The sequence below is a fragment of the Puntigrus tetrazona genome, chromosome 3 (assembly GCF_018831695.1).
Source record: "Puntigrus tetrazona isolate hp1 chromosome 3, ASM1883169v1, whole genome shotgun sequence".
Taxonomy (NCBI): Eukaryota; Metazoa; Chordata; class Actinopteri; order Cypriniformes; family Cyprinidae; genus Puntigrus; species Puntigrus tetrazona.
This window is the reverse complement of record NC_056701.1, coordinates 6,600,129-6,627,179: the sequence shown is the minus strand read 5'-3', so window position 1 is coordinate 6,627,179 and position 27,051 is coordinate 6,600,129. Positions and strand designations below refer to the sequence as shown.

General features: G+C 38.6%; 5 protein-coding genes across 5 annotated transcripts in view; 2 read left to right on the top strand and 3 right to left on the bottom strand.

Annotated features, from left to right (window-relative positions):
* The window catches only part of asf1ba (anti-silencing function 1Ba histone chaperone), a 4,071-nt gene extending 3,258 nt beyond the window's left edge, over positions 1–813 (bottom strand). The window contains exon 1 of the mRNA XM_043235364.1: positions 333–813. Within this exon, the coding sequence (XP_043091299.1) occupies positions 333–441 (109 nt within the window). The 5' untranslated portion in view covers positions 442–813. The remainder of the gene's footprint in view (positions 1–332) is intronic.
* Positions 814–1,648: 835 nt separating this feature from the next.
* On the top strand, positions 1,649–7,930 carry crb3a (crumbs homolog 3a). The gene is made up of 4 exons (XM_043234877.1): positions 1,649–2,211; positions 3,029–3,234; positions 5,683–5,726; positions 6,480–7,930. Exons 2-4 carry the CDS (start codon positions 3,165–3,167, stop codon positions 6,693–6,695), a joined length of 330 nt encoding a protein of 109 aa, XP_043090812.1. The 5' UTR covers positions 1,649–2,211; positions 3,029–3,164; the 3' UTR covers positions 6,696–7,930.
* An 896-nt stretch (positions 7,931–8,826) lies between these two features.
* On the bottom strand, positions 8,827–12,656 carry tubb4bl (tubulin, beta 4B class IVb-like). Its single transcript, XM_043234875.1, has 4 exons — positions 12,499–12,656; positions 11,412–11,520; positions 10,637–10,747; positions 8,827–10,201 (listed from the first exon to the last, which is right to left on the bottom strand). Exons 1-4 carry the CDS (start codon positions 12,553–12,555, stop codon positions 9,144–9,146), a joined length of 1,335 nt encoding a protein of 444 aa, XP_043090810.1. The 5' UTR covers positions 12,556–12,656; the 3' UTR covers positions 8,827–9,143.
* Positions 12,657–12,857: 201 nt separating this feature from the next.
* LOC122341483 (nuclear factor 7, brain) lies at positions 12,858–19,228 on the top strand. The gene is made up of 6 exons (XM_043234874.1): positions 12,858–14,858; positions 16,127–16,222; positions 16,303–16,533; positions 16,615–16,637; positions 16,867–16,985; positions 17,653–19,228. Exons 1-6 carry the CDS (start codon positions 14,460–14,462, stop codon positions 18,186–18,188), a joined length of 1,404 nt encoding a protein of 467 aa, XP_043090809.1. The 5' UTR covers positions 12,858–14,459; the 3' UTR covers positions 18,189–19,228.
* A 282-nt stretch (positions 19,229–19,510) lies between these two features.
* LOC122341485 (G-protein coupled receptor 183) lies at positions 19,511–20,492 on the bottom strand. The gene has a single exon (XM_043234876.1). It carries the CDS (start codon positions 20,465–20,467, stop codon positions 19,511–19,513), a length of 957 nt encoding a protein of 318 aa, XP_043090811.1. The 5' UTR covers positions 20,468–20,492.
* Between the last annotated feature and the right edge of the window lie 6,559 nt (positions 20,493–27,051).

Below are 27,051 nucleotides of genomic sequence, written 5' to 3'. Positions count from 1 at the left end.
GCGGGTCATTCGTACAAATAAGAATTGGTCGGGTTCAAATATATCACGCAGGAAAGCTATTTTCATGAGAATTGTTTGTTAAGCAGCAAATCAGCATATTAGACTGTTGTTGTTATTTGGCACTTACTGGTGGAGTAACCATACTGTTAATTCAGCTTAGCATCTCAGGAATTAATAAAAAACGACGCGCAAAGGTTAAGTTACAGCTCGGCTTCCTCGCACGCTTCAATCACCCGCCATTCTGACGTCATCTGGAGGAGTTAGCGCGCTAGCTAGCAAGCTAATGAAAAAGGATAAAATACACCAAAACTAAACGAAACCTTAATACTCACCCTCGGGAAGATCCTCCATGCACTCAAAGGTTATTTCGAATTGAAACGGGTTTCCAAATCGACTCGGGTTGTCCAGGACAGCTACATTTAGCACTTGCACTTTTGCCATAGCTCTAACGTTACTGTAGTGGCAAGAAAACTGACTCAATTTACCCCCGAAACAATGCCGAGAAACCGAGAACAGCTTTAAATACTCCACAGACGTTTCAAGTAAAACTCTTAGAAGGTCTGGCTTCTTAGCTTGCGAGCTATTAGTCCAGTGCCGTAGATTATACTGTTAAAGTAGGAAGATAGAGGACTAGGATGTCTCTTCTCCCAATATAAAAATATAATTCTAAATATGACCTTAAGTAACGTATAGACGTAAAACGAATATTATTTCGCCGAACCCGTTACTTAAACTGACAGACAATACAAGCTGCGTTGTCTCCCGCCAGAGCTTTCAGACAGCTTCGGTCCGCGTCACGGAAAGCGGATTGGTCTGCGCGCTGATTGGTCAGTAAACCAAAGGTCCCGGCTTCCGCGGACGCTGATTGGACAACAGTGGCAGCTGTTCAACGCACAAGCCGTCCTCGGGGTTTGATTGGCTGTATCATCTTTCAACGCGAAAGTTTGGTTCAGCGGTTGAACAAGTATTTTACGTTGTTAAAAAAAATAAAAATAAAATGTGTATTTTGTATTGCGGTTTTTTTTTTTTTTTTTTTTTTACGAATTGTGAATTAAATCAGAACTGTGAAAGGCGTCAGAAAATATCACTGACACTCTGTACAGATTGTTATTGTGTGTGTATCAAATAAGCTACTGAAATAAATATTATCTTTTATTAGAGAGAATATATTAGGCTATTATTAACAAGAATTTCAATTCCATCTCAAGATGAAACATGAATATTACCACCCAAGAATACAAGTAGGCTACTATCTCTCTCTCTCTCTCTCTCTCTCTCTCTCTCTCTATATATATATATATATATATATATATATATATATATATATATATATATATATATATATATATATATATATATATATATATATACCAAGCTTAATGCCAATTTCCTTTTTCTTTCTGTGTGGGTCATCAACGAATCAGCAGTAATGAAGTGGTTAATAGTAATTTTTCTAAAAGGAGGAAAGGGATTAACAGAACTGTGGTATGTCAAGAATTTTTACTTATAAGATTACAACTTGATTCGTTACCACTGGAGGTCGCAAAACTAACAGAGCATTTCAAACGGATGGTATTGATAATGTGTGTGTGTGTGTGTGTGTGTGAGAGAGACAGAGAGACAGAGAGAAAGAGAGAGAGTGAGAGAGAGACATTTACATTTACATGAATCTCTCTAAACTTTAATGACAGCTAAAACAGTTTCGATTTAAAACCTCAAACCAGTCAGATACACGCGCGAACCGTCTGGCGTCCGTAAAATATTCTAATTAGCAAGGTCACGAGATTAAACCAGCGCCGACGCGCGTCAGTGAAGTCATCGCTCCGCTGCGCAGGTGCATGTCTCCGCACAATAGCGCGACTGTCTCGCGCCACAGGTACGAGCCGGACTCAGGTGTTGTAACACGACACTGAACCATGTGATCAGCGATGAGAATTTAGGAAGAAGAAGAGCCCAGCTCGAGCATTCACTCAACACTCGAGTAAATACCGAGCGCACAAGACCACCATTGATAGCCGGGAAGGATCCCGAAGGACAATGTATTATTATTATTATTATGAGCAGGACGCCGGAGAGTCGCGGTAGTTTCGGTTTAAGTACTTCGTTTCACCGGAAAGGTGAGGCGGAAGCGAGCTACGGTCAGATCTGTCGGATATACAGTCCGCATATATTCTTCAGGAAACACCGTGGGTTATGAAGGTGGACACACAGGTATGAATTACTTTGTGTTTTGTTTTGTTTTTTGTGCCTGATATGTGTGAAGGTTTCCATAGCAACACAAATAAGTGGAAGGAATGCGCGTTTCTTGGACTGGATATGGGTTACAGGTTAGGAAAAAAGGGGGAAAAAGGGCTTTTTCTGTTACATATGGTCGGGCTGTTGCGTATTAAACGCACCCGGTACACCTTGAAGAAATATTTACTAGAAAAGCTGCACTTTTGAAACGCACATGAATAAACACACCGAGGCCTGCGACGGAATGAATCAGTGCATTCGGGTACGTGTCTGTCCGTTTTAATCCAAAACTTAATTTAGGAGGGAATAATCAAAAAGAAAAGGGAAGTTAAATTATCTGGTTCCCTAGGTGGACAGTTAGTGAGGTATTTTTTTTAGCATTTGTACTTTTACTTCACTTCATTCCGAAGCATAATGTACTTTTTCACCAAACTACACAAAGTTTTTATTTAAGTTTTAATTAATTCATTAATATATTTATTCACTTACCTTTTCTATATATATACACTTAGGACCATTAAAAATGCAGCAGGCCTGCTTGTTTGTACCCTTTTAAAACTTTGAACAGCATTTACTTGTAAAAGCAAGAAATAACTAGCATCGTAATGCGTTAAATTATATTTATTATGACATGTGGTGCAATAGAAATACAATATTATGCTTTGGAATGTTGTGAAGTAAAACTTTGTCTAGCAGAGTAAAAAAAACGGGTCACTTATAATTTAGCTACTATGAGTTTTTTTAAAACGATAAGCAGCTTCAGATCCTAACAGACGTTTCTGCTCTTTTGCAGCTCGCTAGAGACAGATAGGAGTGCTTCCATTCTTTGATCTCGGACATGATTTATTGATCACCTTCGCTCCACCCTACCCGGAGCGTCAGCCCCTTTCTGGTCGAGGGTAGGGGTGCGGATCGACTCCATCCTGGAGATGATACGGCAGGTTGGGCTGTTGGCAGGGAGTTTTCTGCTGCTGCTTCTCAGGAATGTTTCGGCCCAGGGTGAGTCAGTCGCTCCACCTCCGCAGTCATGTCCGAAACTGAACTTTTGAGAGCATCCGGACTGTTAATCACCGTTGGAGCTCGCCGCATTTAAACAGCTCGGTGGAGCTGCGTCAGATTAATCTGAGCACGAGAGCCGAGGCACACTCCTCTAGCTTGCACTTAGTTAGCACGGGACCGCTTCTTGAACGGACAAGCTGAAGCATGTTGAGGTTCCTGCAGAAATATTTGAGGTATTGTTGCAAAATCGTAAAAAAAGGACACAGAGAAGCGTGCAATCGTAAGCCATCAATCTCATAAAGTCGTTGAGATATATTTATGGCAGGAGCCCAAAATCCATCGCATGGGTCAAAATTATTGATTTTTTATTTAGGCCAAAAATCATTAGGGCGTTAAGTAAAGATCGTGTTCCATGAAGATAGCTGTATATTTGCTATCGTAAATATATCAAAGCGATATGCATGGCTAAGAACTCCCTTTGGACAACTTAAAGGCGATTTTCTCAATATTTTGAGTTTTTTGCACCCTCAGACGTTCAAATATTTGTATATCAACCAAATATCGTCCTCTCCTAACAAACCGTGCAATGGAAAGCTTATCGATTCAGCTTTCAGGTGACTTTTTTGAAAAACTGACACTTTCGAAAATCACAAGACCAACAGAACCAACCTGTAGAGCCACTCACTAAGATACATCGAGTTTGTGACATGTAGGTACATATTTCAGCCACAAATTCTCATCGCTGTAATACAAAAATAGAGGCGCTTGAGAGGTTCTTCACAGCGATGCCACAGAAGAACTCCACAAAGAACCTTTCGGTTCGAGTTCTCTTTAAAGAACCATCTCTTTCTTACTTTTTTATAATCCGAAGATCCTTCTTTTGCTGCAAAGAACACTTTAGTTCAGTGTCCCATTCTCACTATTAACTAGTTGTTTATTAGCAATGCGTATTACTTGCATATTTGCTGTTTATTAGTACTTATAAAGCACATATTATAGGCTAATCGTGCATGACCAAATTCTAAATCCCTTCATCCTAAGTGTTAATAACCAGCAAATTAAAGGTTTATTAAAGCAGAGGTTATATTCTGTAGTTGGTTAGTGGGAGTTGGTCCCCAAACTGTGACCGTATTAATTAAACCTAAAAAAAATTATAATAATCATTTGTTGCACAGCCTTTGATGCTGCCGAAAACTTTTTTGTATTTGTGTAAAATATCATTTATTCGCATTTTCATCTCGTTTTTGAGCTGGAACAAGTTTTGTGAGATTCATGAAAACACAAAAAATATTTATTATGATACACATGCTTTATGACTTGTATGCCTCGCAGCAGGTGTCTTTGCTCTTTTAAAGTAATCTTTGCACTTTTGGCCTTGAGAGATTATTTACTCTTGTAAATGATTAACATATTTCCTTTTTTTTTTTTATACGTATCCTCCCACTCCCTCTTTCTCTCTCCCGATCCCTCTATACTAGGGGCGTGTTGTCACAGCATTTAAACATTCAGTTTGCAAGAGTAACATTTATTTTCAGCGAGGTCAGCAGTTTGTACCGTTATTTGTTCTCTGACCTCTAAATGCTCATTACTCAAAGTCCAAACCAGAGATTTTTACAAAGTTGCCAAATTTTGAGATTATTTGGGGTGGGGGGTTATTGAATTGACCCTACTGACAGCAAGTACTATTATAATGCACCCAGGAAAGGCCAAACCAGTCTGATGATGCTGTTTTTAGGAACAATAGCCAAATGACAGACATTCATAATGTTATGTTACCGACAAAATCATCGATGCATATATAGTAAATATGAAATCATTCAGTCGAAACGATTAAAGACAATGTAATTACTTAATAAGTACCGTTTTATTTACTGTGTAAAGTTGATGTACTGTTTATAGAAACAGGAAGGGGAAATATTTAGATTTTTATTAGTTTTCTAAATAGTCATTATCCTTGAATGGTCCTTTGCTTTTGACTTATTCTGTGTTACTAAGAGGGATGACTTTTGCACTAGGATGTAGATGAATATGGAATTACATAACAAGATTTAACTTTTTTCAAGATCCAGCTTAAAAAAAAACAACAACCATATACTGAATGTTAGGTGCTTGGTTTCATAATGTTGATGTATCACAGTTGAAACTATTCAATATTCAACTCAAGTTCCCCTTTTATTAACATTTACTTCTCAATCCTCGTTTCTTTTTCTCACAAATATAGCCGTCACAGGGATCTCTGTATTGTAGTACGTACGTAGTGATGTGACTTGACATAATACTGACACCTCAAATAAAATATTAAAGAACCAAAACATGCCACTTTGAGCTGTAACGCTGTCGTTAAAGAACCATGCAAGATCTGTGAGCCAAAATCACATCCCTGCCTGTTGATCCTTATTCATCATTTGTATAATAACTTGTCGTCTGTATTGTTTTTTTTATTCGCAGAGGAAACGACCACAATGTCTAATAACGTCACGACTCCCAGCACGGTAAGAAGAAATTCCCCACATTCCCCCGTATTAGACTGAAGCGTATCACCTGTTTAGAAATTAAATGGCTTTTGGCCAATATATAAGCTTCGTTTGATCTTTAAAAAAAAAAGTTCCCCAAATTTCAAAATGAGAAATGATATATAGTTTAGATGAAGATTATTATTATTATTTATTATAATAAAAAAAAAATGTGTTCACCAAGGCATTATGAAATATTATTCCGATTAAAAGAAACGTTTTCATCATTTAAAATGTAATTTATTTCTGTGTATAAAGCTGACGTTTCAGCATTTTATAGTGTCGCATAATCCTTCAAAAATCATATTTTGCTGCTCATTATTATCAGTGATGAAAACGGCTGTGCCAGTTAATGCTTTGTGGAAACAACTATTTAATGCATCATTGGTGACTGATATAAAACACTAAATGTATTATTAATCGGTGAAAATACAGGCATCTCCTCAAATTGAAAAGTTTAACTTTTCGGTATCCATGACGACAGTAAATTATGCCCAATCACACGCAGCTAACCCTAAACCAAACGTCAACCCTATAGTAAGCGCATGGTGTTATTCACATCATTCAGCATTTAAACAAAGACCGCTTCAAATGATTTTAACCCTGGATCTGGTTTGCTACCTCAGTTCAAACTAAAGGAATAATATAAAACCCTATCACGATATCTGGTTTCTTTATGCATTCCTGTTGCACGGCTCCAATCGATTAACGTTCCTACTTTTCTTCGTCCAGAACCAAGGCCCTAATATTGTGGCCATTGTTGTACCAACCGTGGTCTTGGGAGTGCTGGCTATTTTGACGGCTGTTCTGGTGTTTCTGTTCTGCGTGGTAAAGAAGAAGAGACAGACGGAAGGGACGTATCGACCCAGCGCAGAGGAGCAGACCGGAGCTCGTAGCGTTGAGACGCCGGACGCTCTGAAGCTTCCCAAGGAGGAGAGACTGATTTGACACACTGGTTCACGACTAACCAGCAGCACACGACGATAGCGACTCGGCTCCAAAACCGTTAAACAGATAAACATTAACTAAGGACCGTTTCTGAAGGCGCACGGCTATGTTTTGGCTAAACAAAGCGAGTCTGACTACTCGGAAGAAACTTGAAGGAACAGATCCTCTCTCCAAAAGGCCGCATATTTCACAGTACAGATCATCTAGCATTTCACGCCATTTTAGACTGGTAGATTTAATCCGAATACTCAATTTTATATTGTATTTTAATGGTTGCTTTACCCGTACAAATGCTGATATTTGTATGTAGTGTTAAGATACGTTTAAAGGTGAAGTGTGTAAAATCTGCACAGTGGCACAAAGCAGAACTGCAGGCCGTTTTGCATTCAAAATGGGCCAGACTTAAAGGGATAGTTCACAAATCTTTCACTCCCCATCAAGTTGTTCAAAACCTGCGTGAGTCTCTTCCTTTACATGAGCAGAAAAGAAGGTATTTATAAAAATGTTGGCATAACCAAACTGTTGGCGGTAGCCAGTGACTTCCATAGTATGAAAAAAATACTGTTAAAGTTAATGGCTACCGCCAACCGTTCATTTTTGGTAAACTATCCCTTTAATAGCACTGGCGTAAACAAGTGGTTTGAATTTGCTGGCGCATTTGAATTTAAATTAGTCATCAGTTTTTCATTTCTGTTTGTTGGAACTAATTATGCACGCTACACCTTTAAATATTTATTCAAATCAACTTGTTCACGATATAGGATGTTCATTATGTCATTTCTGGTACGCTTGTTGAAACTTCATTTCACAAATTATTTCAATAGCTGTATTTGTCTAGATTTACCTCAGTAATGTTTATATATATAATTCAGTCTAATAGTAACTGTGCAATTTGATCAGTGCAACAATGGATTCTACTTGGAATCTTTTTCGATTCTTTCAGCATGGATGTTTACACACACATATTTCATGCATTACGTTTCACTGGAGTGCCTTTTCAAATTTCACCTTTTTAGAATCTGTTGAATCATGCTGTTTTTAAAGATTGTAACACTAAAAGGCACCGGTCAAGCTGTACTGTGAATATAATCACTTCTGATTCTGATCAGGTTTTGTTAAGCACAACGATCAATGGAGTTACTATATTTACAGCACAGCATGGCCTCAGCATGCCTTTGCTTTTAAATATTGAGGACGACACCAATTTACATTAAAATATTATTTTATTAAACAAATTAATTGTTATTCTTTTGCTGACGATACAGTCTAAAACATATGGTATTTGCTTCAGAGAAAATTTTCTCTGACATTATTTAATAATATTGTTATAATATTATATTATATATATATATATATATATATATATATATATATATATATATATATATATATATATATATATATAGTGGGTACTGCCATTTCTTTTTAAGTGAATGCCTTGAGCTTCAGTCCATTTTTCCCCCTTTAAACTGTTAAAAAATTTGTAGCTGGATAGGTGTAGACTATTTTGAAATGTTTATGACATTACATAAATGTTAGATGATTGCTGACACTACATTATATCTGGGTGTACCTGGAGGAGTGTCTTTCATAAGAAGCGTATGACAGCACTGCTTAAAGTGGTGTTTCACAAATTTGCTTGCCAAGAACAACACACTGTGATGACTAATCTAAGAAAAGCATGCTGGGTTTATTGTTTTCAGTAACGCTGCTCTCTAGTGGTCTAGCTTGTCTTTCAGCCAGTTGTTTTATGATGCCATTTTATTTGTCAAAATACAGTAACAGCAATGAAATTTCAAATTCAAATTCGGTGCATTTGAATAATAATATCAGCAATTAAAATGTATTATCTCCTTTTTTACTTATTAGACCCAAAAACCGACAACGACAATATTCTATGTCACTAAAACTTAACTGTCAAAATATTAAACAATGAAATAATTAATTTTAAAGATTATCTGAAGTATAACACAAATTTTTTTGTCAATTTCTATCCAATGAAATATTTTGGAGCTTGAAAAAAACTAGAAAAAAATTATTTTTGTTCCCTCATATATCCCGGTTTTCCCAAGACCACGAGAACCATGGTTAATGAAGTTGTTGAGAGAAAAAAATAAGAAAATACGTCAGCTTCAGATGTAGTAGTAGCCTTTATTCAGATTGACACTGACACCAGTTACATCGTTCTCGAATCTGAAGGCTTCACAGTTAAACGTGGATGTGAGGGGGAGCTGATGGCGTGCATTGACAACATTCAGAAACACAAAACCGAACCAAAAGTTCACAATTCCTCAAAATGTCACTGGTGGGTGGGTCAGGGTTGCTGTCATTGATGGACACTGAATGCGAAAACCCATTCATTGTTCTGGAGAGCATCGGTTTGTGGCGAGAAAGATGAAATACATGGGATGGAGTGGCAGGGACACTATTTCGCCGGGTGGTTGCGATTTAAGCGACCTCCTCCTCGCCCTCCTCTTCGAACTCGCCCTCTTCGGCGGTGGCGTCTTGGTACTGCTGGTACTCGGACACCAGGTCGTTCATGTTGCTCTCGGCCTCAGTGAACTCCATCTCGTCCATGCCCTCGCCGGTGTACCAATGCAGGAAAGCCTTGCGCCTGAACATAGCGGTGAACTGCTCGGAGATGCGCTTGAACAGCTCCTGGATGGCGGTGCTGTTGCCGATGAAGGTGGCGGCCATCTTGAGGCCGCGGGGCGGGATGTCGCAGACGGCTGTCTTGACGTTGTTGGGGATCCACTCGACGAAGTAGCTGCTGTTCTTGTTCTGGACGTTCAGCATCTGCTCGTCCACCTCCTTCATGGACATGCGTCCGCGGAAGACGGCGGCCACCGTCAGGTAGCGCCCGTGACGCGGGTCGCAGGCGGCCATCATGTTCTTGGCGTCAAACATCTGCTGGGTGAGCTCTGGGACGGAGAGCGAGCGGTACTGCTGGCTGCCCCGGCTGGTGAGGGGAGCGAAGCCGGGCATGAAGAAGTGCAGACGGGGGAAGGGCACCATGTTGACGGCCAGTTTGCGCAGGTCGGCGTTGAGCTGGCCGGGGAAGCGCAGGCAGGTGGTGACTCCGCTCATGGTGGCCGAGACGAGGTGGTTGAGGTCTCCGTAAGTCGGCGTGGTGAGCTTGAGCGTGCGGAAGCAGATGTCGTAGAGGGCCTCGTTGTCGATGCAGTAGGTCTCGTCGGTGTTCTCCACCAGCTGGTGGACGGATAGCGTGGCGTTGTACGGCTCCACCACGGTGTCGGAGACTTTGGGCGAGGGCACCACGCTGAAGGTGTTCATGATGCGGTCGGGATACTCCTCGCGGATCTTGCTGATGAGGAGGGTGCCCATGCCTGAGCCGGTGCCTCCGCCGAGAGAGTGGGTGAGCTGGAAGCCTTGCAGGCAATCGCAGCTTTCTGCTTCCTTACGAACAACATCCAGTACCGAGTCCACCAGCTCCGCTCCTTCTGTGTAGTGACCTTTGGCCCAGTTGTTTCCAGCTCCGCTCTGACCTGCAATAGTTAAAATTGAGCGTTGAGAGTCCCGTCGGAGGCAAGCACGTTCAGTTTGTGGCCACATCTTCATGCTTCAGTGAGACCCAGAAATCTCGAAAACTGGCCAACCTTGCATTTGCGTGACATAACTGGCACACGCTGGTCCATAAATGCTATTTCTTGTGCTAATTTGCATTTTATAAAAAGGTTTTCAGGCTGGTAAGCCAACGCGCAACTAGAGCTTCTAACAGCAGCTGGTGATGATTTTGCCAACTGGCGACTGGCTCTTTTTTTAGAAAACATTTCTGTTGTGTGTTGAATTTTTTCCCGTTCATAATACGGGTGCATATCTAAAGTCAAAATCTGACATCCACTGTGTCAGAATGTAAAAAAATTGTAGTGTGGAAATAAAAAAAGGTAATGGAAAAGACATTTGAGGAGTGATGAGCTTACCAAACACAAAGTTGTCAGGTCTAAATATCTGTCCGAAGGGTCCAGAACGAACTGAATCCATTGTGCCAGGCTCCAGATCCACCAAGATGGCACGGGGAACATACTTCCCACCTAAAAGATGGATGCAGTAGGTCAAGTTTCAATTGTTGCACATACAATGATGTTAAAAAAAAACATCAGACCACATTTTGCATAACTAAAAACGACACAAATCGGCATAATTTTTGGCAATGAAGTTTGTAAACTTAAATGGTCTTTGTGTCCTCTTTTTGATGCGATGATAGCAGAACTCAATCTGTGTAATACATAATTTTGATTTGAGAATGATTCAAAGAGTATCAGTTTGGTCTTTCTATAGTCCAGAGGAATTAACTTCTCTTTCATTAGTGACTATAAAATAATAATTATAATTGCAAATTGTTCTCATAAAATTAAAAACAGTATTATTTTAGTATTATTTCTATACTATATCTGTATTCATTTCAAGCGTGCTATTAATTTTATAGATTCCGATTCATTTATAGTAATTTATGTGGTTTATCTTTGTTTATCTTATTTTAGTTATCGACCAGGGCAGCACTTTTTCATTTTTATTTTATTTATTAGTTTTTCTTCTATTTATTTATGTTGTTTGTTAGCCGTAAAACGCTGCTTTTTCATCCCAGACTTGCCTCAGAGCTTTTCCACTATTTCTGCTGTCACCAAATATGATATTTAGGTAAACACCGAATAAAGTCTTGCTTCGGAAAACTTTTATGATATTAAAAAAAAATACCTGTCGCTTCATTGTAGTAAACACTGATCCTGTCTAGCTGCAGGTCGCTGTCTCCATGATATGTTCCGGTTGGATCGATGCCGTGTTCATCGCTGATAACTTCCCAGAACTAAAAGAGAGAGAAAGAGAGAAAAAAGAGAGAGAGAGAGAGAGAGAGAGAGAGAGAGAGCAGGGCGGAGGCCGGAGAGAGGGAGGGGAGAGGCAGACGGAGACAGAAAAAACAGAATCATATTTATCTCGTTAAAAAAGAAAAAAGAAAAAAAATGCAATGAGGATCAAATATTTAGTTACAATTTTCATCAAAGGCATATGACACATAATGACACATAACAGCGAAAATAATTAGATTTCATTGAATATTCACAATTAATATTTTTATATGCCTGTTTACAATTTACCGATTGCACTGAATCCGAGGAACGTGATGCTATTTGCTTTCAGCGACTGACCCGGACTCGGATGCATACGTAAATATTATATGCATATGTAATGCGTTTTCACATAGTTGCTGAATATCGATCCCAGAAGCAGAGCGTTTTATTCCCGTATGCTAATTAAACGTAAAGTAGGTCATTCGCGCAGATACGAGGAACCAGTTCCAACAATTCAGTCTCGTTACGATCAAAACTAAACGACCCTGAAGGTATACGTAAAGTCTGACTGCGATAAATGTGCCACGCTTGCCACAATTGGAAAAAGTAAACAACAACAACAACAAAAGGACGTTTAATTCATTCATTCATTCTCCATCGTGCAAGGGATATTTTTTTTACACGCCCAGTGAAAACACATCTCCGCGCACAACGCACCCGCGTCTCCGTCTCCATCTCCAAAACGCCCGATGCGCGTTTAATTCGTGCATTTGACAAAAGCTGCGGTATGAATCGAACCGAACTGCGATGCATTTTCTAGAAGATTCTTTAAAGTGGGATCGGTCTCCTCGGAAGCGCATCGCGTGCCAAATCTCAGCCACCCGTTCGCAAAAAGCGACATTTTAATATATATATATATATATATATATATATATATATATATATATATATATATATATATATATATATATATATATATTTTTTTTTTTTTTTACCTTGGCCCCGATCTGGTTGCCGCACTGGCCGGCTTGCAGGTGCACAATCTCGCGCATGGTGCCGCAGGAAGGACGATGGCGGGGACGCAGGAACCGAGGGCTGTCTTCTGCCGCGCGCTGACGGAGGAGCTGCTCGTTTCTGCCCGTCTCTGTCGCTCGGAGATGATCGCCCGCCTCTCAACTCCGTTACTGGGCTGAAGCGTGTGGTGCAAGATGACGTCATCGCCATGGCAACCAAGACCGGAGGAGAGGAGGAGGACCTTGAGCTCGTGGAGACACCGGATAGGATGCTGCCTGCGATTTGGAAGGAGATGATAGGCGACTCTCCAAGGAGCACTATAAAGACACGTCTGAAAAATATCGCGAAGGGAATGGAGAATGGCTTCTCATTACAGTAATAAACTACTGTTGTAGGCCTTTTTTTTGTAGTTATCATATCATAACCGTAATATAGATGGATCGGCAACTGATAGGCTATTAAATGATTATATCTGGTCCATACTGTGATTATGTTTTAGTTATGTAATCCTAATGCAGCCTTGTTTTAGACTGATGTATAATCTAGCCAATCATAAGGAGTCAGTTTCACTCTCAGAAGCTGTCATTGGGGCAGTTCAAAGGGTTCATTATTAAGGAACATATTAGTAACTTAGTGTACGTATTTGAACCTAACAGGTACAAAAGTGTACCTTTTGCAAAGACACCATCCCACTGACAGCTTTTGTACTTTTATTTCTGAGAGTGTTGGAGATATATGAGATATATGTGGCCAACAAGTGTCAGAAATCAAATGCCTGGAGTCTGGAACTCATCTGTAAGGGCATTTTCTTTTATGTTTTTTTATTCATTTGGCTTTGAACCTAATTGACAGTGGTGTTGATAAGTATTTTGGAATGTAGAATTTGTTTCGGGTTTTATAGCTATTTACTTATTATATTTTAGAATGTATCACATATATGTATCACATTATTTATAAGAGCATTTCTAAATAATTGAAATTGCAATAGAAAAGCCCAGTAAAATATGTTATATTATGTACCTAATACTATCTCATGTGCTTATTGACTATACAATAATAATAATATTAATAATAATAATAATAATAAAACAAATAAAGATTAAGCCTATAAAATCAGACCAATATCATATGTAAATGATGCACAAGATCATCATAAATATATAGCTCAAATGTGAAATGTTTGACTGGTAATTGGTATAATATACAAAAAGAAAAAGAAAAAAATACAAAGTGTAGGATTTACTGTGAAATACGTTTAAATATATTTACAGAAATTTCTAGAAAATGTTTCAAATAATTAAAAACATATTGTATTTAACATGAAACTGTAAATTAGAAATAGTATTTAATTAAAGCTCTCTGCAAAAGCAGATTTTAATGGCTGTAATTCAAAAAACAAAAACAAAACAAAAAAATTATAACGCAAATTAATTTTCAACTTAAACGGGGTGGTAAATTTTATAATATCAGTTAAGCCCAAACTACAGACATTTTATCTAGCTATCATCACAATACTTTTTAAATAAATGAATTCCTGTTATAATTCCAATTAGCGCAACTGAAACCGTACAATATGATATGTGAGAATTACGCGATTACCATCGTAAACAGTTAGAATGCTGGTTTTTCATTACAGTGTAATGAGATTTGCATGTGTACGTCACAACGCATATATACAGTCATACACAGCACATATGAATATGACTGGGAAGAAACCACGCCTACTATTCACATCAGACCGCGAGAGCGCACTAAAAGTTGTGCACCAACTTCCCTCGGCTCTTGACACCATCCACTTGACTTCTAGTTTTACTAGTTCAGCGTGCTCAGACCCCTCCTTCTCTCCTGATGCGTGTCAAGACAGACTGAGCTCCATGAAACCAGCGGAGTGAGAACACCTGTGAACCCACGATCTTTCCTCTTACCTGCGAGAGACGAGGACATGTCCGCGAGCCTTCCCGAAGAGGACCTCTCCTGCCCCGTGTGCTGCGAGATCTTCCAGGATCCGGTGCTCTTGCCGTGCAGCCACAGCTTCTGCAGGAGCTGTCTGGAGCACTCCTGGGAGAGCGCGCTCATCCGCAGCTGCCCCGTCTGCAGGAGGAGAGCCTCCAAGAAAAGCCCTCTTTCAAACCGGGCCCTCAAAAACCTGTGCGAAGCGTTTCTGCTGGGCAGGGGCCAGGGCAGCGCCGCTGGGTCGAACCTCCTGTGCTGGAGGCACGGAGAAAAGCTCAAGCTCTTCTGTCTGGTGGATCGGGAACCCATCTGCGTGGTGTGCCAAGCCTCAAAAATGCACAAAGGTCACGACTGCTCTCCCACGGAAGAGGCGGCTCTGGACTGCAAGGTAGAGTTCGACAGTGCCGCATTGTCTTCACAAACTGTGTTACATTGTGTTGCTCTCTGTTACTGATTTACAGCGGCAGGGCACAAGAATGCTGTTTATCAAGTTCGCTTTGACATTATCTCAGCGTTCGGCCAAAAAGATGATGGCAGGCTTTCAAACAACACCTTCTGCATTCCCTTCCTTCGAGCTCTCGTTGTGGCATATGCGTCCTATTGTATTCTGGGAAAATGCAATCGAGTCCGTCCAAAATGCGGCATAAATCTTTCGGGGAGCGCTTGCGCTGTTGGGAGAGGTTTCGCTGGAAAAGACAGGCTTCGGTTGTTTATGGTTCTTCTGTGCTGGACGTTCTCAGCTGCAGGGGTGTAGGTCTTATCTGGAGAAAACAACGTTAGATGTTAACACAGCTCATCGTGCATAGGTTGGATAGAACAATAAAGGAACATTTTAGCTTTTGAATGGGAATAGACAACGCTTTCCAGATCTAAAAAGGTGTGCATCCAGTCGAACCGTTTTGGTAGAAGCAGACAAACTAGCACATGACAACATGGACGGCTTTTACTGTGATATCAGTTCTTATTTTAATATCATTGACATACTATATACTAATAATAGACATATATAACAGATGTTATTTCCACTTATATTTTTACCTTTTTCATTGTCTTTTAATCTAAAGATTTTGTAACTAATTTTTATTTTCATCATTATTTAATTTTTATTCTTATCTTTTTAGGATAAATATGCATAAATATGAAGAGCTACATACATTGCATGAAGTAATCAAAAGTATGAAAACATGCATATTCTTTACTGTGTTTTATATATATATATATATATATATATATATATATATATATATATATATATATATATATATATATATATATAATATCAGATATATTAATAAAATTATATATATATACACATATACAGTGTGTGTGTATATATATATATATATATATATATATATATATATATATATATATATATATGCCTTTGTATTAAAGCAGGAATATCAGATATAATATTAATAAAATTATTATATATTTTTATTTCAAAGTTCACTTTATGTTTTTTTAAATTATGATCCCGTTTTCTCTTTGACTAATAATTTAATTATTAATCATTATTATTAATTGTGTGATAGAGATAGACACTTCTGATGCCAGTTGATGCCCAAAGCAAAATCTTTTTTTTCCTGAAACTGTTCTACACACATTTAGTAGAATTATATTCACGGTTTTAATTCAACAATATTTTATTTGCAGGATAAAATGACTGCCGCCATGAAGGTACTGCAGCGTAAGCTGGAGATATTCAATAATGCAAGACTGTCTTCAGCTATTACTCTGGAGCACATTAAGGCTAGTATTTAATCAGATTTTTTTTTTTTTTTTTATCAGGTCGGTCAATAAATTTCTTTAATATAAAATATTTATTTTAGAATCAGGCCATGCGCGTTGAGAGACAAATGAAGGACGAGTTTCTCAAGCTCCATCGGTTTCTTGATGAGGAGGAAGAGCGCAGGTTATCAGCACTGAAGGAGGAGGAAGAGCACAGGGTTACGGCTGTGAAGAACAGAGATGATGATAACACTCGGAGGACAGCGTCTCTTACAGACATGATCAGGACGATGGAGCAAACCGTGAACGCTGAAGATTTAACATTGCTGCAGGTGAGAGCATCGACATCCGATTGAATAATAACACCTTCTTATTCACTCACCGAGTCATTCATTGGTGTGAATCTTTTACAGAACTTCAGAGCCATCATAGACGGGTAAGTATATCTGTGGCTTTCTTTTAGTTTTTTCTTCTAATCCAGTGAGTCACAACTTAATGTAAGAGTTACATTTGAGATTATATTTGCTTAGTGTGTGTATATATATATATATATATATATATATATATATATATATATATATATATATATATATATATATATATACACACACACACACTACAGCAAAACCAGTGCTCAAAAAAATTAATAAAATAAATGTTTGCAGAACATGGACTACCTTTCAGGACCCAGAAGGCCTGTCCGGATCTTTGTTGAATGAATCTAAGCATCTTGGGAATCTAAAGTACAAGGTTTGGGAGAAGATGCAAACAGTCGCACCTTACAGTAAGTACCTCTTTAACGTATAGAAAGGACATTGATAAAAATAGCCTGTGTTTGAACCTCATCTCAGAGGGTTTTAATGTAAGCTTCATTTGTTTTGCTGTACGGTTATACTGTACGTATTTACTGCATTTACTACAGCACTGCATGCTGTATTGAAATTTTGTCAAAACGTTTAATCAAAATTATTTAATTCCAAACCAGTTAGCTGTAAACCAAAAAACGTAAAACAAAATAAAAATGTATACTATTTTTTCAGTTTTACAATGGCAGATGTAACAGCTAAATCCTGCTTTTGATATCAGCAGTAAAGAGAAACCAGAGAACTTTTTTCACACTCTCAGAAAATGGTAAAAAAAAGTAGTACTAAAAAAGTTGCTAAAAATATCTATTTAGGCATTAAATACATTTAAGGCACCAGTATGCACCGCTTATAGAGTATATAAGGTACAAAAATATACCTTTTGAAAGGATACTACGCCAGGGTCTTTTGTACCCTTTTCTGAGAGTGCAGTACAAACGTAACCTACATACAAAAGCATGTATAAATACCCACAATTCATTTAAAGTACATCTGAAATCGTTTAATAATTTGGTACTTGTCATGTGATGTAAAAACGGCTAACTAGCGATTAACGTTATCCAATTTAATTATGCTTTCATTTGTCAGGTCCAGTAATTCTGGACTCAAACACAGCCCACCCTTGCTTGACGCTGTCGGACGACCTGACCAGTCTCCGCTACAGCAATGTAACCCCAAACCAAGGTCTCCCCAGTAACCCCGAGCGCTTCCACATCAGCGCAGAGGTGCTGGGCTGCACTGCCTTTAACTCTGCAAGCCACGGCTGGGAGATCGAGGTCGGCGACAACGACGACTGGATCCTGGGCCTGGCCAGTGAGCGCGTGACGCGAGATCAGGAAATACCTGCCAGACCAGAAAACGGCTTCTGGACCATCTCTCTACGAGACGGCCAGTACAGGGCTATGGAGTCGCCCCCAGTTGCTATAAAAGTGAAGGAGAAACTGCAGAGGGTCTTGGTCCAGCTGGACTGGGACAGAGGGGAGGTGATTTTTTCCAACCCGTCACGTCAAGAAATTGTATACACCTTCAAACATGTCTTTACGGAGAAGTTACTGCCATACTTTTACACGCAAAGTAATCATCCTTTGCGTATCCTCTCCAAGCCGGTGTCGGTGTCTACATGAAAGCGTCCCGTAATAGGAAAAATACAAAGTGTGGAAAATGTATCATATACACATGCTTAAAGCGGTTTAAAGTTCATCACACAGTTCATTGTGCAAAGCGCCCCGAAGCAGTTATTATAATGTGCCCGAGCAAGCATATCCTCACTGCTAATAAAACATTCACACAACTGCAGTTTCTCAATGTCTGTTAAGTAATGGCATTATTGTACAATGCATGCACGCAGTATGAAAAAAAAATTATAAACTGTAAACGCCACGACAGCTTGACAATTTTTTTTCTCGTGAATAAACACCCACCTTTTAAAGCAAACATATGTGGGTTTGTTTATTTACTTTTCTTATCTTTACTTTGAAACATCTATATCAAAAATCATTCGGATGCTACGCCGACTTAAAATAAAACCAATGGCTTCCTCTTTTTTCCCCTCGCCGCTGCCAAACGCTCGTTCTGAGAGCGGGTACGAAATTTTGAGAAAAAGGCAGGATCTCTGTTGGAAAAAAAACCTGCATATGCTGGTTAGGTAGGTTTTTTTTTCCAATAGCGAATACAGCATCTTGATTCCAATCACTTAACTGTAGGGGGCTCCAAAAATACATAAAACTGCACAGTTGCCATTCTCTCAGAGCAGAGAATGATCGTTTGATACTGATACAATGCTCTGATGCATTACTGAGAATGTATCTTATCGCTCTGATTGGTTGATGTTGCGTGATTAATGCAATCCAGATCTTAACTCACCTGGTAGAGGATTGGGGTCAATTGTAAGCTTCGCTTGACCCCAGTGATAACTCTTGAACAAACACAAACCTGAGACTGCTCTCGTGGTAAATCAGAGCCGACGTCGCTTTATGGGATCCCATTTTAACTTAAACGCGAAAAAATGTTTGAAAATGAAAAAACAACAAATATGTGAACATTTGATTAAATATTTATTTTTGTGGTACTTTACAAAAAGCAACATTCTATAAAGCGCTTCACTTATTTTTGCTGTTACACATGGTGGCGCCACAAGTCTTTAAATAAACCTTAGAATTGTCTATTCAGTTTTATTTATTGTCACCTTTATTTATATAGCTCATTATACAGTTCAGAATGTTTCAAAACAGCTCTACAGTTAAGAAAACAGCTACATTTAATTCTGCTGTAATATATATTGTTGTATATTAATGCTTAGAAATATATATATATATAGCCATAAATATCCAAGTTCAATTTATAACAGATTCTATAATTATATGGAACTATGGAAATTCAGTTATTACTACGGTAGCATTGTTAATAAATTTTAACATCATATTTCAGATGCTGTTACAGGGAGATGTCATTCCTTTGAGGGGTTATTTTTTTCCTTGCAGCTTAACTTCTCCGCACAAGATTCAGGCAGGAACGGTACTTTCTCTAAGCGGGACAAGTAAGTTAAAGGCTGGATAGTGCTGCTGATGTTTACGAAGGCAAAACATACTGGTTGCACGTAGCAAGTGAAGACCTGACGTGGATAATGGTCTTCAAAGGGGAACAGAGCCACTGGAGGGAGATAGTTGCTTATGATTATGATCAAGATAGAAAGCACCATCTTAAAGGCCTTTCTTTTCATAGGATTCATCTCATCTTTACCAGAACCTCGTGAGCGTTTCAGGGCCCAGAGGATGGCCACGTTACACACCACCATCCAGGTGAAGGCAAACAACACCTCACCAGTGAAAACCTTCTCAAAATTGTGGATGCCACCAACAGTTTTGGCCGAAGCGTAAGCAAAAGTGAGCAGCAGAACCACAACGGCCAAACCGATCCTGTATTTGATGTCCTTCAACTGTCCGAATGCGATGGGGAAGATAACGGCTATGAAACGATCCAGACAGACGCAGGAGAGTAAAAGCGGCCCACTGGTGTCCTTCACACCGTATGAGAACTTCAACGCCATCCAAGCCATAGCGCTCCTCCAGTGGTAGAGATTGATGAATGATATGATTGTCATGAATCCAAAGTAGGCGTCCATGAAAGCCAGGCAGCCCAGGAAGATGTCAGAAGTTAGAGGTTCATTCCGGGTGTTTATTAGGTTTGCGAGAACCAGGATGTTGGCAGGTATTCCTATGATCACATTAAAAGACTGCATAGTTAGGTCAAAAATGATACCACTCACCATTTGTTCGCACCCTTCAAACACACTGACAGAGTTGTGTTGTGTTGTGTTGACTGAATCGGTTGTCAAGTTAGAAGAGGGCAGGCTGCTTCTGAGGATGTTGCTGAAACTTGTGTCGTAGTGCAGTTGACTCTCCATGAAGTATGAGGAACTGAAACTAGTAAACGAATCTCTGTAAAAATGACAAATTATAATGTTAATTCAATATTTATAACATGCTAATATCCTTCACCGCACATGTTGACATGAACTGTTTTTGAATTTTATATAGACCTTTTATTGTCTAGAAATGCTCCTGGAGGCCAATGTCCTGCAGAGTTTGGCTTCAACCCTAAAAAAGTTCACCCGAACAAGCTGATCAAGGTACTGAGGATTATTTGAAATAAACAGGAAAGTGTGTTGCAGAAGGGAAGAAATTGAAATCTGCAGAAAGGTGCCCTCCAGGAGAAGAATTGGTTACCCTTACTCTACGCTCCTTAACCCTGAATCCCGAGATCCAATTTCCCGCAAAGTTTAACTCCAGCCTTAATCAAACACATCCGAACAAGCTAATCAAAGTCTTTTGTAGTAATCAGGATTGCAAATAGGTTTGTTTAATCCAGATTGGAGCTATACTCTCCAGGAAAGTGCATCTCAAGGTCCAGGGTTGAAGAGTTTGCTCTATATTTTTATTTGTGTAAGCCTGAATTCAGTCGTAATTTGTAGATAATGTCAGATTTCCTGACAATACATCAGCTATGACAAACAGTGTCTTCCCCTGAGGATATTATCCTGTTATCCTGTTGCATATCCCCAGAGCAGTTGCACCACTGTACACAGGGTACACAAAAACACATCTGTGCAGAAACACCTGTCAAAAGGGAATTCCATCGGGGTCCATACAAGACCCGCCCTGTTTCCTCAGCTTGGTTTTATAAGGGTAGACCTGGCTATGGGAGGCAGCTGCACTTGAACATTGTGAATAGTACTGATGAGGAAAAACGTCACCTTTGAGTGCGTGTATGATTAACGCAGTATTTCACGAGCCATGACGTGTTCAATTCTGTGCCTGGGAAACAATCTAACGCGAAACTTAGCTCCTACTTGTCCCGACACACCAGACTGTTGGTGGATTTCTCCAGAACAAGAGGTTGGGAAACACTAGATGAACTTGTTTCGCACTGTGCATCACAAAATATTTAGTTAAACATTAATGCATGTTAAAACCCGAATTTTAGTTATTATAGGACAACGTGTGAAAGACTGAGGAACTTCTGTGGTCCGGTCTTATTTATAGCGGAGTTTATGGGAAGCCCCACCCTGTTAAATCTGAAGGGACTGCTTCGTTTTCTTGTCACGCCATTTTCTTTACCACTGCTCCACTGGGGCTTCGAGGGCCCTTGTGACCCTTAGCATGTCCCTGGCCTATACTCTCTTTGCCTTTAGGCTAAAAGCTCTCCAGTGTCTGCTGAACGATAAGGAGGCTCTGAGGGATTGGCACTGTTAATCAATTGTGTTTTTCTCTTTCACCTCTGGGGACATCGGCCAGCTAGAGGTGAACAATGGGAATATGCTTTTGATAAGTGTCGAAGTTATTTGAGAAGTATGTAGACAGAAGTCTATACATGTACATCAGTGGTCCCGAAGTACCCCAACTACACTACATATTTTGTATATATCTTAAATCAAACGTAATGTATTCAGTTTGCTCATTAGTAGACTCTTGCAATTGGCGATAGAAGTAGAAGGCATCCTAAACGTCTGCTGTTGAGGTACTAAAGGACCAGGGAAGAGCTGCTCTAAATCAATGTAATTTCCAATTACAAGCCAGCATGAAACACATAATTGATCATATACCTCTTTAATGCACATTCCTGGTCTTTCTGTGTGTAATTCAATTAAAAAAGTTTGACTTTATGTTCCATTAAAATGTAATAAGATATATTTGAATCAACTTTACTTTTTTCCACTGACATAATCATAACCCTGTGGTAAGGTATTGGCCAAAACAGCCTACCAAAACCCAACCACGTTATGACCAGCACAGAATCAGCTTATTAAATGTAGACAGGAAAGAAGTGTTTTTGACTGATTCCAGGCTACATATTCAGACCTTTTCAAACTATTTGGAAAAAACAGCTGGTGAAAGCAGTTTGAGGCACTTTTAAGGTATTGTGCCTTTTCATTGATTAATGAACTGAACTATTTTTTGAGTAGCTCCTGCTTCCTTCCCCATCTCCCCTTTCACTTCTGCTCAAGACAAAAGTGTAGGAAGATGAATGCTTGCTAACAGTGATGTACGAGCTAATCTAGTTTCATAATAGTAATTGTTTACCAGGAAATTGGTCACATAATCCTTTATTTTCCACAAAAGGTGTAAACCTGATATCCCTATGAAATCAAGGCTCAAGAGTAAAAGTAACATTCATAATAATGGTGGTAATATTATGACACTTTAGGTGTAACTATATTTTGACTGGAGTACTTTTCCAACATGATGCTGTCTTAATTGTACTAAATCACTTCACTCTTTTCATCATATGGTTATTTCATATAACTGATAATCTCATTATGCTATTTTAGTATTATTAAATGTAATAGAATTTCAGACTAGTACATAGAACAAGTAATTGATTTTAGTCGATAAGCTGATTTTAGTCTTCAATTTAAATTGTATACTTTTTTTGTTGTTTTCTAACTAGTAACATTTTAAAACAATCAGCATGCTTTCTTATAGTCACTGTTATAGTGATAAAAAATTAATATCATATGAAAACATGTACTTGTACCAAAAGAAATATTAAGCTCCTATAACCAATAGTCATTTTACATTGTAACATTATTTGTATACATTATGGCTCATTTAGAATAGTTGAAAATACTCCAAGTATAGACTCCAAGACTATCATGATTTTTCCCATTATTATTAATTTAATTAAAAACTAAAATAATAATAGTATTTAGGGCTATGTATACAAATAACATGAACATTGGAAAGTGAGAAAAGACAATGAAAAGCATGCTTCTTACCGTATAGACGATTTTAGCCGTAAAGATGCGGGTCAGATTGTGGAGTCGCCTTTATAAACATGGTGAGGCCAGGAGGAATTACAATTGTTGATAGGAGGCAGGGTCTTTTTTGAGATGCTTTCTGGACTCGGTCCCTGATGGTGAATTAGACTGTGTTTTCTAGATTCTTCTGTCCTCACAGGACCAAACCTGTTTTGGTAGGTGTTTTTTTGGTAAAAGCTCATAATGACTTATAAATGATTTCTTAAGATTAGGGTCCAATTTTTATAGGTGGAATAAAAAAAGACATTTCTTTTACATTTTATCCCTATTATAGTCCCACCTGTCAACTGTGTGCTCATAAATCGTCTGTTTGTCTTGAAGGAATTTAGCAAACGTATTGCTCATTCCAAATTGACAAGACAATTAACTAAAAGATGCACCAAGTAACTGCATTTGTTGTACTTATTACAAAAGAACAGTGGAACTATATTATATATATATATATATATATATATATATATATATATATATATATATATATATATATATATATATATATATATATATATATATATATATATAACTATGCTTAGGTGTGTCTTTTTTTTTAAAACTAGGACAATGAATAGGCTGCATCAAGTCAGTCAGAGAGAATAAATGGGTTAGGTGAGGCATGAGCCCTGCTTCGGCTGAGATTCAGCCCGTCACACAACACCTCTCCCCTGACTCTGACTTACATGCTCCCAAACTCGGTCTGGGGGCTGATTTGCATCTTGGGACTGGTCCTGGTTTTGTACCACCGGCCCAGAGGCCCTCGTGTCAGTCTCTAACCCCCTTTCATTGCAAACAGAGAGCACAGGTGCAGGACTATGTGCTCTTGCATGTCTGCTGTGAGTTACTTTGCATTTATAACTTCACAGATCGATGATCTCTTGACGTAGTGTTCCATAGAATACAGACAAATTGGTTTTATGATTATTTTTCAAGGCTGTGAGGTGACACTTTAATATTATTTATAATATAAGGAAAATATAAAATATAAACAATAACTATTGTCACTTGAATATATGTAAAGGAAGAAGAATTAACTTGGAAAGTTCTGGCATCAGTGTTGTTTAGTAACACATGAAGCTGTTAACTTTTAAGAAGCATTTTAGCAATCAGCTATTTACAGAATTATTGTACCGAAATAGCCAAAGAAAGGTTACGAAAAGATCTTTTCCAATATGTGCGAGAGCTATTGCATTTTTGCACTCATACTCTACATTTAATCCATTCAATTTAGGAGCAGTAGTGAACAAACACACACGCCACGTCCATTTTTTTGCTGCAGTGCCTGGGGAGCATTTGGGGGTTCGATGCCTTGCTCAAGGGCAACCCAGTTGTGGGAATTGAGGGAAGAGGTGCTATTCATTCACTCTCCCAACCAACATTTCCTGTCTGTATTGAGACACAGTTTCTGGAGGGTCACAGCACCAGTCAGCTTCAACTCACATCTGCCTGAAAGTTTCTAGTAATCCAGAAGAGCTTGATTAGCTGGATCAGGTGGTGTTTGATTAGGGTTGGAGCTAAACTGTGCAGAGCTGTGGCCTTCCAGGAATTGAGTTTGAGACCATTGCTCTAACCATCAGGATAAAACCGCCTATAGGACATGGTGATCTACAGCGAGTCCTGCAGGGGATCAACTACTGTATCACCTCAAACCTGTTTTTTTTTTTTTAAATAATCCATCTTTACTGCATTTTGGTAGGGACACAGATGAATGCTGGAGCTTATTCCTGCATGTATTGGTTACATTTTTAGTCATGAAAAAAAAAACAGACCACACATGGAAAGGTTATAAGCCAAATTAAATATTTTGTCAAAAGCAATATGGAAAATATGATATTTTTCTTGGACAAATCAGCAGGTATAGTGATTTGTTAAAAAAGGAGTTAAATTGCTTGCTTACTAAATGCTTTTTAAATGCTATTCAAATTTTAATAACAAACCGTGCGGTTACTATTTTGACTCATGCAGGTCTTCATCAGAACTCGCACGATTTAACCAGTACCCACATGATATTTGAATATATTAAGTATTGGGATCTTTCCTTTTTTTAATTTGCATGTTTTTGACATTGCACCTTACAAAACATTACATCAGCGTATTTTTTTTAGCAGGAGGTTCACTCTCCGTTTTGGCAGCCCCTGAAATTGATTTAAAAACACAGGCTACTCCGAGATCTATAGATTTAGGTAATGCGAGCCTTTCACAAGCTGATCAAACATGTGAAAAAAGATTTCTCGTCCATGTTGATGGCTTTGGATGTGGTAAGTCACAGTACTGGCACAGGAAGAATTTAGAAAATTCACCAAAGAAGTGTCAATAAAATCAATCAAGTTTTTGTTCCCGTTTTAATCACGTAGATGTCACAGCTTGTAGATGAGCTTAGCAAAATCTTTGTGTGCTTTTGACTCTAGCTCGGCCCACAGCATGCCTCGATCTGTCTTTTATAAATCTGATAAAACTTAAGACTCTTCAGTGATAGGAAGGATGCAATATTACTCTATAGATACTCAATATCTACATGAGATTGGCAGAAATGTATGCGTTATGTGTTTTGTCTCCTTTAAATGCCAGTCTCCTTTCCATACATAGGCTGAAAGCAACATAAGACATTAAACTTCCTGCATGTCACTGTCTGAGCTGTGACTTTAAAAGTGTCTGACCATTGGTCAATGGCATCTACAATACTATAAATAGATATGTGACACTAATACTTTGTGTGTTTTGTATGTTTTTTGGGGGGGGAAACTAAAAAGAAAGAAAAAGAATCAATGACATCCAACACTGCATAACAGTTGAAATGAGGCATTCAAAGCAAATGTGGAAATGTTTTTCCACACGGTGGCATCTAGTGGTCAAATGATGAAGCACACATAAACCACTCTGCCCATATTTTAAAGTTGGTTTACATATGCTTCAACAATGTGTCATTTGTTCAAGTTTTGAAACAGTATCAAACCATCATGTTTTTTTCCAATGAAGTCTTGTATACGTTAATCCTTTACATATTATTACATTTCTTATGCATTTAAATTATGTGTGCACATGACAAGATAACACTGAGAAAAAACAAGAAAATAACACACCCTCATACTTCTAATTGGGCTGTTTCATATCGTACTAAATTGTTGTTAGCATGTTCTGGCTGGTTGTCAGGGCATAGAGGTTACTAAAGCTGTTACTGACCATGACACTTGAGACTTCACTAATGGACATTCCTTTCCAGAAACATGTTTAAGCCGTAAATGCCGAAACTGAACTCTTTTCAGTAGAAAACTGCTCTGAAATTGCACACCGCAAAACCATTTCTGAAATGGCCTCTATCCAGTGTATGCTTAAGACAACAAATGATTTGAAAGAACCACTTACGTTGTTTTATTTCACGAGTTTCTAATGGAGAGTCTTCACTGAGATGCTTTGAAAACGCAGGCTCTCTGAGATGTGATGGTGTCATTCTGAGGAAACTGAGGAAAAATAAAAAGGCCAATTACTGTCCTACTGTAGAAAGCAATCATGAACATCACAAAAATAGAGATCACAAACCTGGTAAATGATACACCTTGATTCTATCCTTTCTGGTAGACTGGTGTAGAGCACTTTTCTCAGTGGTCCACCCTTTTGTTTCTTCAAAACGGAGTTGAGGAGCGAGGAGAGAGGAGGAGGAAAGGATTGGAGAGGAGAAA

Bases quoted from the DNA above. Each gene is read 5' to 3' on its own strand.
- LOC122341483 (XM_043234874.1), top strand. From the start codon at position 14,460: ATGTCCGCGAGCCTTCCCGAAGAGGACCTCTCCTGCCCCGTGTGCTGC. The intron at 16,223-16,302 runs GCTAGTATTTAA...TATTTATTTTAG, and splicing joins TTACTCTGGAGCACATTAAG to AATCAGGCCATGCGCGTTGA. The intron at 16,534-16,614 runs GTGAGAGCATCG...AATCTTTTACAG, and splicing joins AAGATTTAACATTGCTGCAG to AACTTCAGAGCCATCATAGA.
- tubb4bl (XM_043234875.1), bottom strand. From the start codon at position 12,555: ATGCGCGAGATTGTGCACCTGCAAGCCGGCCAGTGCGGCAACCAGATC. The intron at 10,748-11,411 runs GTATTTTTTTTT...TCCATCTTTTAG, and splicing joins TTACTACAATGAAGCGACAG to GTGGGAAGTATGTTCCCCGT. The intron at 10,202-10,636 runs GTAAGCTCATCA...TAACTATTGCAG, and splicing joins ACCTGACAACTTTGTGTTTG to GTCAGAGCGGAGCTGGAAAC.
- LOC122341485 (XM_043234876.1), bottom strand. From the start codon at position 20,467: ATGGAGAGTCAACTGCACTACGACACAAGTTTCAGCAACATCCTCAGA.
- crb3a (XM_043234877.1), top strand. From the start codon at position 3,165: ATGATACGGCAGGTTGGGCTGTTGGCAGGGAGTTTTCTGCTGCTGCTT. The intron at 3,235-5,682 runs GTGAGTCAGTCG...TTTTATTCGCAG, and splicing joins CAGGAATGTTTCGGCCCAGG to AGGAAACGACCACAATGTCT. The intron at 5,727-6,479 runs GTAAGAAGAAAT...TTCTTCGTCCAG, and splicing joins ACGTCACGACTCCCAGCACG to AACCAAGGCCCTAATATTGT.